Raw genomic sequence first — 16175 nt, forward strand, 5'->3', positions numbered from 1 at the left:
TGACTGAATTATGCAACAGTCCTCTGATCATTAAAGCTGTACTTCACCTCAAATGATGACTTGTTAATCACTTCAGAGGAGTGTGAATAAGAGTTCTTTGTCAAACAGGTCTGATAGTTAACAGCAGTAAGTACATAATGATTGGAAATTTACTATTGATAGTCATGCTTCCTGATGTGTGTCTACTCACGTGCACTTTAGATCTTTATGTTGTAATGCCCACATTGTGGAGTAATAAACCAGTACTCTCAAACAGAGAAAAGCTCATTAGGAAATGTGCTTCTAAGTGGATGGTGCATAAAGAATTCCTTGAAGGAATTCAATCTGCTGCACATGCACTTTGTGCTTGAAACACACTACTATATTTATACTTCTCAAAAACATCCTTGTTAACACAAACCTTTAACAAGAACCTTGGCACTGCTTATATATCCAAGGATTAAAGTGATGCACCAACATCTTCTGAGCTCTTATGTAACAGCTGGTAATTAAAGTCAATAGCACAAAATCTTCGACAATGTACATAAGATCATAGTTCTAAAATGATGTAAGATGTAGCCCTTTGAATTCTGATATCATTGTCTTTTCTTTTACACAAATCTGTGGCAGGATACTGCAGTGCTTCAGCACATTGAGAGGGAGGTACGCATGCGTGAAGGAGCTTGCAAGCTACTGGCAGCATGTTCCCAAAGAGAGCAGGCCCTGGAGGCCTCCAAGAGCCTCCTAACCTGCAATACCCGCATTCTGGCCTTGCTCAGCCAACTACAGAGGATGAGGAAAGTACAAATCCTACAAAGTGTGGGATGCAGGTCAGATAATTGAACTATATACTGAGGATGATGTAAATATACACTTGTATCATAGAATAGAAACAAATCATGTTTCTGCAAAAATCCATGCCTCTAGCTAGCAATTAGAGTTCAGCTAAGCTGACTGTTTAAATGGACCCCAACCCCAAACCTAACCTTATTCTGTGTGGTTGATTGACATACTACGTGATTTACTGCAGGCCATCTGACGATCTGGTGCCATGTACAGGAAAAGTAGCACTTTCAGGTGTGTTTTAAAAGATTTCTAAAAGTACTTCAACTAGCCTTTTACATTTCTAACACCATGATGTGCACTCTCTAGACCTGCGAATCCCCCTCATGTGGAAAGACTCAGAGTACTTCAAAAACAAAGGAGGTAAGTCAAAATGAAAAAGAGCATGTGATAGCATCTGGTGCATTTTTTGGTTTACACTATGTGCACTAAATCCCTATGTACTGGCTAAACACACAAAATATTCTTCATTCCCAATATATAACAAGTGTTTACCTAAAGTTCTTACTTTCAGAACTACATCGCTGTGCCGTATTCTGCCTGATCCAGTGTGGCACAGAGATCCATGACACTGACCTGGTGATGGTAGACAGGACACTAACTGACATCTGTTTTGAAGACACTATAATATTGTGAGTCAAGTGTTTTTTATTTCAGTTTGAAAGCTAAGTTTCTGCTTTCTCATCCTCCTTAAAAACACATTCGCAAGCTTTTGTTGAAAAAAAAAAAGTAAATGCATTTTCTCTGTGTGAGCAGCAACGAGGTAAGTCCAGGGTTTCAGCTTCGCGTTGAGCTGTACAGCAGTTGCGTGGTCGATGAATTCTCCCCTGGGGCCATAGGATCCTGGAGAGTGAGCCGTCTGGGGGGCTCTTTGGGATGCTCCTCTGGGAAAAAGATCCGTGCTGCATTCGAGTCTGCAGCTGTTTGCGGATCCATTTCCAGTGGAGATGTAAGATCCGGAAGCGTGCCACCAACATTATCACCTGACCTGTTGGCACTGTGAGTATGACACTATAAGGAAACATTTTATGGTGTCGCTTGGAAAAAAAAAGCAACAACAAAAAAAAGAATGATTGTGCAAAGTTCTTTCTTTCTCAAGGGGACCTAAGTACAACCTTTTGGCTCACACAACCCTGAGAATTGAGCATGTCCGGGAAGGTTTCAAAACGCACGATTTATCACTTTCAGCGACAGGTGAGTCTCCTGTCCTGTCATTTCCTCTCCTCTCTCCTCCTTAAAATCTAAATATACATAAATAATGAATCTTTTTAAAATTCCTAATCCTTTTAAATGTTTTGCCAGAGGATAATCCATTCTGGTTGCCTTTGTACGGAAGTATGTGTTGTTGCTTAGTTGCTCAGCCTCTGTGCATGATTCAGCCAGTGATAAGTGGCCAAATCAAAATCAAGGTGACAGAATTTTTTTTTTTAATTGTTCAATATTGTTATTCATTTATCATTATTATTCACATTATGACTTTTCTCACTGCTCTTGCTCAGCTCAGCTCAGAAGAGGACTGTAATTATTCTGAAACTGTCTATGGTGTCCTCAAGAGGCAAGCCCTTCTCTGTTATCAAAGTCAAGAAGGCCTGGAGTCTGAGGACAATCCCTTGCTTGAGATTCCAATCACAAAGGTTGGTTCTAAACAAGCAAAGTCTGATGAATAAAGGCAGTGATTCATTTAGCATTTTGCCAGTGTTGATTATAATTACACACCAAGGCCACTAGAGTGCACTGACGAATTATTTAGTGGAGAGGAAAAGTGTTGTAAGGGTGAGGAGACTGAAATATTTTGCACAGTTCAAAACAGCTTTTTTAAAATTATATAGATAGCTCTAATTAAAATCAGTCATGTATGTTCAAAGCTAGAGATAAAAAAAAAAAGATAGCATCTCCTTGAATCCCCTCTTATTTCTACCCTTTTAAAACCAAAAATAATTTTCTGTTTCGGCAGGGAACAACACTGAGATTACGAGCTCTTTTTAAAAAGATGTTGGTGTATCAGAATCACCACTGTTGCAAGGATAGACTCACCACAAGACAGACTAGGTTCAACTGAAGAAAATCTGAACTGCAAACACTTGAGTATAGATTTTCTCTTTACGTGTGAGATTTTCAGGGAGCCTTGTTTTTGAGAAGCTCAATTTTAACATGTGATACAATTAAATGGTGACTTTGTGTTGTGGGTATGCTCAGAGCAGCATACCCACAACACGAAGCTTGGCAGCTTTTGCAGGTGAGCATCATGGAAACATACCATGGAATTTCTCTCTATTAGCTAACAATGACCATTCAGCCTTTTTAATGCAGTATGGAATGCAGTGATGAGCAGTTTATTGCCTGTGATGAAGCCATTTAGGTAATACAAAAGGTATTTCAGTAGATCAGCTGTAGCGTTGAGGCTACCTGCAGTGTCTCAGCTTATTCTTTGTTTTTCCTCCCAGGATACCGTTGTCTGTATGTCTGACAGAGATCCTGCCAATTGCCAGAAAATATACATCAATACACAACGTCAAGGGGAGGACATAACTTATGTGCTTACCACATACACACTTGAAGACACACAGCACTGGAGGAAGGCCCTCTGTCAGCACATCTATAGCATGAGTGAGGCCTGAATGAACTCTTTGTTTCTTTTGCTTGTTTTTTTGTTTTTTTAAGTTCTTTGGGCTTTACAAGCACGGACAGTCAAATCCCTGGCATGACCTACCAGCAGAACTTCTTACACAATCTTTACACAGAGTGACGCTGGATTTGCAAGGGAGACGTTACAGGGATGTTTGGTCTGTCCTGTTTTTACTTCAACGAAATTATGAGTACGTTTATACAAGAACAGGGTGTGCACCAAACTAAACCAACAAGTGTGAACACTCTTTGAACAAAGAAAGTTCACACTTCTGCCAAGCTTGCATAATCCCCCAAAATACGATATCAAACTTGCAGGATGATTGTAATGAAATGTTTTGGAGGTGTGCATGCACCAAAAAGCACATGTGCAGCACAGTTCACAAGCCCATAGACATCTGAAACTGATCACACGATTTGTTGTTCTGTTGCAACTTTGGATTTTTTATGATGCTTTTTTGAAACATAAGGAGTTTAAAAACAAAAAAGACAGCATTTATATCTTCATTAAACAAAGAAGGTGCAACCGGTAGGTGAAATAACCTCATATCACAATCTGTTTATTAGTATTCACGTGTATCTCGGCTGTAAGAACTTCTGGTTTCAATTGGATGTACGGAAAAAGTGACGATATGATTTCATTAACTTTTATCGTCTTTGGGCGGAGCCACGGTAGTTGTTTTCCCCACTTTTTTTTTCAGTCTGCATACATAAGATAGTTGATAGTTGCTTGCAGTATCGTGTTGAGGCCTGATTACTGAGAATGTTGTAGGTTTTCATGCCTAGTGCTAAGTTATAGCAGGGCTTTGCCAAAACGTAAAAGTATTATTCTAAGATGCACAATCTTGTTTTTGATAAGGTTCCAGGAGCACAAAAAGAAAATCAAATCAGAAAGTAGCAGCGTGGAAATCAAGTAACTCATAATTAGCTTCATTCTAACTTCATTCTTATTTTTGGGCGATGCTTTTTAGCTTTTATTTTGATAGGACAATGGTGAGAAGGCAGGAAAGCTGGGAGAAAGACTAAATGGCTGCTTCAAGGCAAAGCCAGGCCTCTGCATTTAAGCTGGTGGTTAACTAACACATTACAAGGTTTGCTGTATCAGTGGGTGCAGATTCATACAGTAAATATGCAACACATACAGTATGCCACCTCCTCATATTTCTTTGCATGACTGACAAAGAAAATACAGATTAACATAGTTGCAGTCACACCTGTGTTTTAATACAATAGAGCTAGACAAACAAAGTGAAATTGAATCAAACTCAGTCTCCATTCTTATGAATGGGTGGAGGCTACATATCAGGTTTACAGTCAGGTCAATAAATATTGGGACATCGACACAATTCTAACATTTTGGGCTCTATACACCACCACAATGGATTTCAAATGAAACGAACAAGATGTGCTTTAACTGCGGATTGTCAGCTTTTATTTGAGGGTATTTACATCCAAATAAGGTGTAGGAATTACAACAGTTTGCATATGTGCCTCCCACTTGTTAAGGGACCAACAGTAATGGGACAATTGGCTTCTCAGCTGTTCCTTGGCCAGGTGTGTGTTATTCCCTCATTATCCCAATTACAATGAGCAGATAAAAGGTCCAGAGTTCATTTCAAGTGAGCTATTTGCTTTTGGAATCTGTTGCTGTCAACTGTCAAGATGAGATCCAAAGAGCTGTCACTATTAGTGAAGCAAGCCATGATTATGCTGAAAAAACAAAACAAACCCATCAGAAAGATAGCATAAACATTAGGAATGGCCAAAACAACTGTTTGGAACATTCTCAAAAAGAAGGAACGCACTGGTGAGCTCAGCAACACCAAAAGACCAGGAAACAACTGCAGTGGATGACCGAAGAATCCTTTCCCTGGTGAAGAAAACACCCTTCACAACAGTTGGCCAGATCAAGAGCATTCTCCAGGAGGTAGGTGCATGTGTGTCAACGTCAACGTCAACAATCAAGAGAAGACTCCACCATTGTGAATACGGAGGGTTCACCACACGATGTAAACCTTTGGTGAGCCCCAAAAACAGGAAGGCTAGATTAGAGTTTGCCAAACGACATCTAAAAAAGTCTTCGCAGTTCTGGAACAACATCCTATGGACAGATGAGACCAAGATCAACTTGTACCAGAGTGATGGGAAGACAAGAGTATGGAGAACGAAAGGAACTGCTCACGATCCTAAGCATACCACCTCATCAGTGAAGCATGGTGGTGTAAGTGTCATGGCATGGGCGTGTATGGCTGCCAGTAGAACTGGTTCTTTTGTATTTATAGATGATGTGACTGTTGACAAAAGCAGCACGATGAATTCTGAAGTGTTTCAGGCAATAAAATCTGCTCATATTCAGCCAAATGCTTCAGAACTCATTGTACGGCGCTTCACAGTGCAGATGGACAATGACTTAAAGCATACTGCAAAAGCAACCAACGTTTTTGAAGAAAAAGAAGTGGACTGTTTTGTAATGGCCAAGTCAATTGCCTGACCTGAATCCGATTGAGCATCCATTTCACTTGCTGAAGACAAAACTGAAGGGAAAATGCCTCAAGAACAAGCAGGAACAGAAGACGGTTGCAGTAGAGACCTGGCAGAGATCACCAGGGATGAAACGCAGTGTCTGGTGATGCCTATGTGTTCCAGACTTCAGGCTTTAATTGACTGCAAAGGATTTGCAACCAAGTATTAAAAAGTGAAAGTTTGATTTATGGTTCATATTTTGTCCCATTACTTTTGGTCCCTTAACAAGTGGGAGGCACATATGCAAACTGTTGTAATTCCTACACCTTATTTGGATGTAAATACCCTCAAATAAAAGCTGACAGTCTGCAGTTAAAGCACATCTTGTTCGTTTCATTTGAAATCCATTGTGGTGGTGTATAGAGCCAAAAATGTTAGAATTGTGTCGATGTCCCAATATTTATGGACCCGACTGTACATAGCATTATTCTATATAACATGCTGATACCTGCTACCTACCTGCATTTATTAATGCTGTTCATAGAATCAGATATATTTGCGTGACATTTTTTGTACTTTGTGTTATGGAGAAAAAATCTCTCTTATGTTGAACTGAAATCTGATAAGGTGTTTCAGTTTGTTTCTTATCTGGAAAAAAAGGGAAAAAATGCAATAACATATTTATCTATACATGGGGACGAGTGTAAGGGTTATCTACTGCATCAACATATCGTTCCACCTGTATCCACAATGCTGCAAGTGACATTATAGAAAGTCAAGAGACCAGCTGACGTGTATTTGTAATATTGTACATCGTGAGATGTTTAACGCTTTACGCTGGTATTTCCCAAACGGGTGCCCACGGTGAATCGGGATAGATTTTACACCAAATGCCCTTCTTGACATAACCCTCTGATTTATCTTGTCTCTCTTCCTGGTGTCAAACTGAAAGGGTTTTGTTCACGTGCAAAGTGAGTGCGCTATCTGAGTTTATAGACACCGTTTGGTATGTGACTCTTCACACATCAGTAGACAGAGGAAGCATCAAACAGTTCACATACTTTGTTGTATTATTTCATTTTAGACTGCCATCAGTGTACACTCAATAACCTATATTTAAACTTAAAAGACAACTAAATTCTTCTGCATATAATTAGAAGCCAAAACAGAGATGCAACATTGAACTCCACACGCGATCAGGTGATTTTCCATGAGATGTGTCTAGGGCTTAATTGGATTAAATGACGAGGCCTGGAGTCACCCGGGTTCTTTCTAGAGGTGTCCATGTGGCCTTGTTCACAGATTAACCAAGCAGGGAGGGTCATCAGCACATTTATTTGACTAATCCCACATACACAGGGAGAGTCCTGTCTGTCTTTCTTTGGAAAGGTCATGCATGTAGAAATCATGATCATTAAAAAAGGTGTGTTTCTAAATAAAAATACATTCTGCATACCTCAGGGCTATTACTGTTAATCTTCATTGTAATCTTCTTTTAATAAGGCAACTGCAGAACATGTTGCTGCAATGATATTGTGAGTAGGAGAATGTGACATTACGTCACTTGTTGATGTGAACAAGGGAGTTCTTGTTTGTCAGTGATCTGTCAGTGTGGATTTATTTATAAATTTTATCGAGTTTTGAAAGAAAGTATTCAGAGAACCATCATGTGGGCTGCAACGTGCAAAAAAAAGATGCAATGACAGAGCACCTTGTACATCTAATATGTAATTGTGATTAAATTACATATTATTATGTTAAACAATCATGAACATAATAAATAATGTTAAATAGGGAAAATAAGCATAAGCTTATTTAATTCGAATTGCACACAGACAGTGTGCACACAAGCCAAATCTGAGTGCAACACCGTCATGAAAAAAAGGCCTCTTTGTCTAGATAAGCTTGATTGATGATGCCTTGCAGTTTTAAGAGTTTTTGTTTTTTTAGTGGCTTCAGTCTGCGCTGCCTCTTGTCCAGCAGGTAAATCAAGACCGTGTCATCAGATGAGAATGTCTTTCAATGCTCAAGAATACTGAAATTACTGTACAATGTAAATCTGGTTTAATATTGGTCAATACTGAAATATTGCTTTTTAGCCAATGCAAACAATTATACTACTGATATGCTTTTAAACACCCATTCAGGGCAATAACAAACATGCTTGCCAGCTAATTTCAAAATAATTTGACAAGATAATTGCTGATGTCAATTTTGGATTGAATTCTTTTCTATTCATCTGCTACATAATTGTATAATATTTGTATTATTATTTTTGCAGGCCATTGGAAACAGTGCTGTGACAACCTCATGAAGATACAAATGCCGAGCTCCAGGAAATCAGTAATGACGAAGCAGGGATCTCTATACCATGAAATAGGTAGAGTAACATGCGCAATGACTGAGTGATGCCAGCTTATGCCACAGCCCCAGAGATGGTGTTCAACTAAAATCTTAAACTATCTTACCAGTCATTTGGTTTGCCTGACTTGGCCAAGGACAGTCTCATTCTCAAGTGTTTCACTTCCTGGTTAAACAACAACAACAAAAAAGTAACTGATTTTAATTTCTACATCTGACAGCTTTAATTTTTTATCATTGGATGTTTATTTTAAATTGACTTTAAAACAACCCGAAGAGGAGACATGGGCGCATCCTCCCGCAGGCCCACCACCCGCAGGAGGCGCCATAGGGGTCGGGTGCATTGTGTGCCGGGTGGCGGCCAGGAGCGGAGGCCCTGGCGGACTGACCCCCGGCTGCCAAGACTGGCAATAGGGACATCGAATGTCACCTCTCTGGTGGGGAAGGAGCCTGAGTTAGTGCGTGAGGTTGAGAGGTACCGGCTAGATATAGTCGGGCTCACCTCTACGCATGGCTTGGGCTCTGGAATCAGTCTCCTGGAGAGGGGCTGGACTCTGTTTCAGTCTGGAGTTGCCCCTGGTGAGAGGCGGCGGGCTGGGGTGGGTATTCTAATATCCCCTCGGCTTGCTGCCGGTACGTTGGGGTTTTTCTCGGTGGATGAGAGGGTTTGTTCCCTGCGCCTTAGGGTCGGGGAACGGGTCCCGACAGTCATCTGCGCTTATGCGCTGAGTGGCAGTTCGGAGTACCCAGCCTTCTTAGAGTCCCTGGGGGGGGGGGGGGGGGGGGGGGGGGGGGGGGTGCTGGAAGGTGCTCCACCTGGAGACTCTGTTGTCCTGCTGGGAGACTTCAATGCTCACGTGGGTAACGACAGCGAGACCTGGAGGGGCGTGATTGGGAGGAACGGCCTCCCTGATCTGAACCTGAGCGGTGCTTTGTTATTGGACTTCTGTGCTAATCACAGTTTGGCCATAACGAACACCCTGTTCGAACATAAGCGTGTCCATAAGTGCACGTGGCACCAGGACGCTCTAGGCCGTAGGTCGATGAACGATTTTGTAATCGTATCACCAGACCTGCGACCATATGTTCTGGACACTTGGGTAAAGAGAGGGGTTGAGCTGTCAACTGATCACCACCTGGTGGTGAGTTGGATCAGGTGGCGGGGGAGGACGCTGGACAGACCTGGTGCACCTAAACACGTAGTGAGGGTGTGCTGGGAACGTCTAGCAGACGCCCCAGTCCGCGACAACTTCGGCAGAGCTTCAACAGCATTCCGAGGGAGACTGGGGACATTGAGTCCGAATGGACCATGTTCAGCATCTCCATTGCCGAAGTTGCTGCATTGAGCTGCGGCCGCAAGGTGGTTGGTGCCTGCCGTGGTGGTAATCCCCGAACCAAATGGTGGACACCAGAGGTGAAGGGAGCCACCAGGATGAAGAAGGAGCCCTATCGGGCTTGGTTAGCCTGTGGGACTCCGGAGGCAGCCGACAGGTATCGACAGGCCAAGCGGAATGCGGCTCGGGCAGTGGCTGAAGCAAAAACTCGGGTGTGGGAGGAGTTCGGAGAGGCCATGGAAAAAGACTTTCGGACTGCCTCGAAGAGATTCTGGCAAACCGTCAGGCGTCTCAGGAGGGGAAAGCGGTGCTCTACCTGCACTGTGTATAGTGCTGGCGGAGCGCTGCTGACGTCGACTGAGAAAATTGTCAGGCGGTGGAAGGAATACTTCGAGGACCTCCTTAATCCCACTGACACGTCTTCTGAGGAGGAAGCAGAGTCTGGGGATGAGGGGAATGACCTGCCAATTTCTGGGGGTGAGGTCACTGAGGCAGTTAAACAACTCCTTGGTGGCAGAGCCCCTGGTGTTGATGAGGTCCGCCTGAGTTCCTGAAGGCTCTGGACGTTGTAGGGCTGTCCTGGTTGACATGCCTCTGCAATGTTGCGTGGAGATCAAGGGCAGTACCTGTGGACTGGCAGACCGGGGTGGTGGTCCCCATCTTTAAGAAGGGGGACCGGAGGGTGTGTTCCAACTACAGGGGGATCACACTCTTCAGCCTCCCTGGGAAAGTCTATGCCAGGGTTCTGGAAAGGAGAGTTCGTCCGCTAGACGAACCTCGGATACAGGAGGAACAATGCGGTTTTCGTCCTGGTCGCGGAACACTGGACCAGCTCTTTATCCTCTCGAGGATACTTGAGGGTGCATGGGAGTTTGCCTAACCAGTCTACATGTGTTCGCATTGCCAGCAATACAGCAATAGGTCGGACTCGTTCCCGGTGGGTGATGGTCTCCGCCAGGGCTGCCCTTTGTCTCCAGTTCTGTTCATAATTTTTATGGACAGGATTTCTAGGCGCAGCCAAGTGGCGGAGGGCTTTCGCTTTGGTGGCCTCAGAATCTCATCTCTGATTTTTGCGGATGATGTGGTTCTGTTGGCTTCATCGGGTGAGGGCCTCCAGCTCGGACTGGAACGGTTCGCAGCCGAGTGTGAAGCAGCGGGAATGAGGATCAGCACCTCCAAATCTGAGGCCATGGTTCTCAGCCGGAAAAGGGTGGAGTGCCCACTCCGGGTCGGGGATGAGTTCCTGCCCCAAGTGGAGGAGTTCAAGTATCTCGGGGTCTTGTTCGCGAGTGATGGGAGAAGGGAGCCGGAGATCGACAGACGGATTGGGGCTGCAGCTGCAGTAATGCGGACGCTGCACCGGTCCGTTGTGGTGAAGAGGGAGCTGAGTGTAAAAGCGAAGCTCTCAACTTACCGGTCGATCTACGTCCCTACCCTCACCTATGGCCACGAGCTGTGGGTAGTGACCGAAAGAACGAGATCGCAGATACAAGCGGCAGAAATGAGCTTCCTCCAAAGGGTGGCTGGCCTCTCCCTTAGAGATAGGGTGAGAAGTTCGGCCATCCGGGAGGGGCTCAGAGTAGAGCCGCTGCTGCTCCACATCGAAAGGAGCCAGCTGAGGTGGTTCGGGAATCTGACAAGGATGCCCCCTGGGCGCCTCCTGGGTGAGGTGTTCCAGGCATGTCCCACCGGGAGGAGGCCCTGGGGCAGACCCAGGACACGTTGGAGAGATTATATCTCTTGACTGGCCTGGGAACGCCTGGGTGTTCCCCCGGATAAGCTGGAGGAGGTGGCTGGGGAGAGGGAGGTCTGGGCCTCTTTGCTTAGGCTGCTGCCCCCGCAACCCAGCCTCGGATAAAGCGGATGAAGATGGATGGATGGATGGATGGATGGACTTTAAAACAGACTTTTTCACTTTGACTTAATATCAAAAACAGATTGAAGCTACATTTACTGAATCTGTTTGACCACATGGCATAAGAGGAATTTAGCAGTAGCCTGATCTGGTATTACCTGGTTGCACATCCTCAGATGCTGAACTCCATAAGCATTTAGACTTATATTTCTACACCCTGATGTATGAATTAAGTATGCACTGTTCCTTACCAGTGTTTGGTTTGTTGCCAACTTACAGGTGAAATATTTGTCTCTAATATCGCTAGCGTTGATATTTTTGTTGCGACTGGCTAGAGTTGAGGATCCACTCCAATCTGATCTATTTCTGACTTTGGTTCGCTACTATTTGTGAAGAGCATATTCAGAGGGTTGTTTGAGGTTAAAAAACAATGATGTTGCATAAGAGTGATGCAAAACAAATAAGCTTAGTAGCTCAGCCCAAGCCAAATGCCACTGGCATATAACACCTACACTATATTGTCAAAAGTATTCACTTGTCTGTCATTACACGCATATGAATATGATTCTTAATCCATAGGGTTTATTATAATATCAGTCCACCCTTTTCCAGCTATAACCTTTCTTTGTGCACTGGTGCGCAGTCATGTTGGAACAAGAAGGAGCCATCCCCAAACTGCTCCCATAAAGTTGGGAGCATGAAGTTTTCCAAATGTCTTGGTATGGTGAAGCATTAAAAGTTCCTTTCTCTAACTGATGTAATGGTGGCAAAGAGAGAAAGTGACGTAAGATTTGCGCATGCGTGGTACCCTATTGGTACCACGCAATCTATGGAGTCCCTTGTGGGGCTCCATAGATTTGTGGTAATTTTAAAAAGTTTACATTTCTTAGGCTTTCTTGTCTGAAGTCATTTAAAAAACCAGCGGCCAACAGCGCTGTACACAACAGTAGACTGGTGGGTAATAAGCAGTGTTGGGCAAGTTACTTTGAAAAAGTAATTTATTATAGTTACTAGTTACTTCTTCAAAAAAAGTAACTGAGTTAGTAACTGAGTTACTAGATTCTAAAAGTAATTAATTACTAGAAAAGTAACTATTGCGTTACTTAAAAAAAAAGTTTAACCCTCTGGGGTCCAGGGTATAATTGTCCATTTTTGATTACTTTTGATTTTCCCGCTACATTTCACCTTTAAGTGCGCCCCAGGGCAGCTGTGGCTACAATGTAGCTTGCCATCATCAGTGTGTGAATGGGTGAATGACTGAATATAGTGTAAAGCGCTTTGGGGTCCTCCGGGTACCCCTGCCCCCAGAGGGGCAAACCGTACCTGGATCCAGGAGATGCAACCCTTCTCTCTGGGGTGGAGGAAAGCAGACCACCTCCTTATCTGCAGTAGCAGGGAGGCCCCGCCCACTCATATGTAGTGTTGCTGCGTGTTGTTGTAAAGTGCATTTAAAACAAAGGGAGGGCATGGTGCTTCTTGCCAGAGAGCAGCACGGCTCTTCCCGAAAACCCTGACACACACAACAAAACTATTGACTATACTACACACTAACTACACAAGATTTGCACTAAACGTTGCAAATCTCTCACTTCTCAAAACACCGCTGTCACTCCTAAAACTTCCCCTCTTCTTAAACAACTAAATGCTGTGAGCTGTCGGCTTTCAGACCCGACGGCGTGTGTCCGCGTCCATTTCACTTGAAGGCACATAGGGTGAGAAAGCTGACATCTCACTGATTCTGATGCGTCGGCGGGTCCGCGCTTTGTGTCTACCTCTTTTTGCAGAATCCATTTACCTGTTCTGTTTTGCTGTTTTAGCTGTTTGATGGTGTTTGAAATAGTTTTCTGAGCTTTAACCTGAGATTCTTCTGTTTATGGCAAAATACATGTATATTTAAAAATCGATGCAGGATTTTAATGAATCAATATCGCTTTATTAAAGCTAAAATCAATTTTAATCAATAAATAGATTATTGAAACCCACTCCTAGTAGCAATGTCTCTGTGAATGGTACTCATGGCCATTGATCAATGGTCTTTGATCAATGGACTTCGATCAGTAGTTGTTAATCAATGGTCATAAGAATTTGCATCAAGGAACTGACCTCCCAGCACATTGTTCATTCGGTGGTGCTAGTTTCAGTCATTGTGCAATGTACTCTTTATAAGGTTGGTCACTTGGATGAGTGACAATACGTTTCTCCCACTGAAAACACTTTCTCCAGATGAACTAATCAACCTTTTGGGATTTACAAAATGATCATACTATATTGAATAAGACTGTGACTATAAAAGGTGTTAATGGATTTAAATCAAGTAAGAAGAGAATCATTTACACATAGAAATCTATTCATTCATCTCTTTTTTGCAACCAGAGAAGTCGCCCTGTGCTGGTAATTAGAAAGCATGCACGTTTAAGAGACTTTGACTTCATTTTACAGACTGTGAGATTACTTCTATCTTTTATATACAGACACATAATTAGGTGGATCACATGGCTGCCTAAAATAGAAGAAGTGTGATCGATTTAAAAGGGTATAAGGACCGATGAGACTACGCAACCTGTGTAAACCCAGTGATTTTTTTAAGTGATTTACAGATCATGTCGAATTACCAGGGAAACACTATTTTCCTCAATCAGAAGGGAGATGTGCTGTAGAGTACGCACTAGGGAACAGTTTTTTTTGTCTGTCTCTCCATAACAGGAATTCAGACAGTCTTCATCTGTAAAAAGCTGGAGAAACACCTTGACAAACGAGTTTGAGTAAATAGCAGGATGTAAAAGACAAATAATACTACGGAACAATGACACAAAAGAACAAACCAGATACTGTTGACGTGAATAGCTGCATTATCTCAGACACCTGCTGACAAACATGTCAGTCAGACCAAATGACAACATGTCATAAATGAAGCACCTTAAATACGGGTGTGTTTAAATAACAAAATATTCTCTTCGAAACTACGTCCCTATCACTAAAACAAGTCACACAGAAAGAAAATGTCTCTAAAAGGAAAAAGAAAATGCTGTTCAGTCTTTTAATTCCTTCTAGTTGACTACTTATCAGTTTGAAACATCTCCAGTAAGAAATTGAGTTAAGATAATCAGCCAAGAGTTTTACAACTGAAAAATTTCAAATGATTGTTTCCTTTGTTCCTTCTATTTTTTTTCTTTCTTCAATATTTTCAGCGACACCCTCCTCGCCCAGAAAGCAAACTGAGGTTCCAGATTTATCTACTGATATCAGCTCTTTGCTCTCTACATACTACAAGGAAAGGTAGGTTTTCTACACCTCTGCGCGTGCAGTCTTTTTAAAGCCTGCCAAATACACCTGTATGTATTTGCCAGCAGGATTTGCTTTCTCTTCAGTCATATTAAATAGTAAATCCACTCCTAATGCTCACCACCACACGCATAATCACTTGTTGTATTATGACATTCCAGCACAGCTTACCTCGTAACTACAAGCAATGAAACATTACACTTTGCAATTAATATTTGTTATGACCGTGGTAAGTTTTCCGTAGGCAAGGCCCAGGACTTAGGTATATTTTGTGGGGCAGATGTGGCTACAATATAGCTAACAATATACCTAACTGTAAGTGGAAACTTACAGTCACAAGTTGCACATTAAACCTATTTGAGTGTCAAGTTTATTCTCTGTCATATAAAAAGCATGCACAAAGTTGTGTATAGCAGGCCACAATTGTGTCTTTCTCTGTCATCTTTCTAAAGGACATTGTTCCAGCTGTACTGCGCTTTGGTTAAATGCAATGCACGAGAAGAAAGTTTCCAAACAAGTCTTTGTCTCACTTTACTGTCATTAACGTAAACATTTAACATGCTAACTGAGGCCTGTAGAGCCTGAGATGTAGCTCTTGTGTTCTGAGCATTGCACAGTCTGACCTTGCGGTGAATTTGCTGGGATGTCTGCTCCTGGGAAGATTGGCAACTGTCTTGGATTTCTTGAACTCTTCGAGTTGGGAATAATATATTACTGTAAGAATAATTAAAATGAAAGGTGTGATTTTCATACTGTACTGAAGCTTACAGCAAACATGCACATAGACAAAGCGTGCAAAAATTCAGTGGCATACAGGTCACAATTGGGTCTTTCGTGCGCTCGTCGACGTCAGCAGGGACAGGAATTAACACAGAAATGCAGGTCAGGCTTAAGCAAGATGAATACCTCTTAAAGTTATACAAGCATTGTCTTTTGTAATCTGGACTGTTTTTCAAACACTAGCTGATAATTTAACTTCTTAGCAAACAAAACTTACAAGTTCAAGTGTGCACATAATAGACCTTGTCAAAAGGAACATACTGTGTTCAGGAATGTGGTGATTTGTGTACAGAGCTAAGGCCAGAGATCAGTCAAAAGATGTCTCAGAGAACAGGTTTTACAGTTTGATAGTTGATATATGCGAGGTAACAACCGGAGAAGACAACTAGACAGGCTTTCACAGTGCTGGCTTTGTTTAGTTTTCAGATACTTTGTGTTTGTGGTTCAACCGTGTTTCTTTTAACAGAATTCCATAGTGAGTCAGACTGTTACACTGCATGCATAGCTGTGGGATAGAGAATATAAAACTACCTGACAGATTTCCAACTTTGCATTAAGAGAAAGATGCTTGGCAGAGAGGTTATAAACTCACATCTCAAAAAATAATACAATTTTGGACTCGAGGCCTTTAAATGGCCAAAGACAAATTCTGC

At 42.6% G+C, this 16175-nt stretch overlaps 1 protein-coding gene across 1 annotated transcript; it reads left to right on the plus strand.

Annotated features, from left to right (window-relative positions):
- Window positions 1-612: 612 nt before the first annotated feature.
- On the plus strand, window positions 613-15911 carry LOC308392759 (rhotekin-like; the record flags this gene model as incomplete). The annotated part of the gene is made up of 12 exons (XM_080875960.1): window positions 613-809; window positions 1010-1056; window positions 1132-1185; window positions 1337-1454; window positions 1579-1821; window positions 1922-2016; window positions 2125-2231; window positions 2322-2456; window positions 3267-3429; window positions 8192-8290; window positions 14649-14736; window positions 15815-15911. The coding sequence occupies exons 1-12, from the start codon at window positions 649-651 to the stop codon at window positions 15909-15911; spliced, it is 1407 nt and encodes a 468-aa protein (XP_080732086.1). The 5' UTR covers window positions 613-648.
- Window positions 15912-16175: the final 264 nt, after the last annotated feature.

The sequence above is a fragment of the Rhamphochromis sp. 'chilingali' genome, assembly GCF_963969265.1.
Source record: "Rhamphochromis sp. 'chilingali' genome assembly, chromosome: 2".
Lineage (NCBI taxonomy): Eukaryota > Metazoa > Chordata > Actinopteri > Cichliformes > Cichlidae > Rhamphochromis > Rhamphochromis sp. 'chilingali'.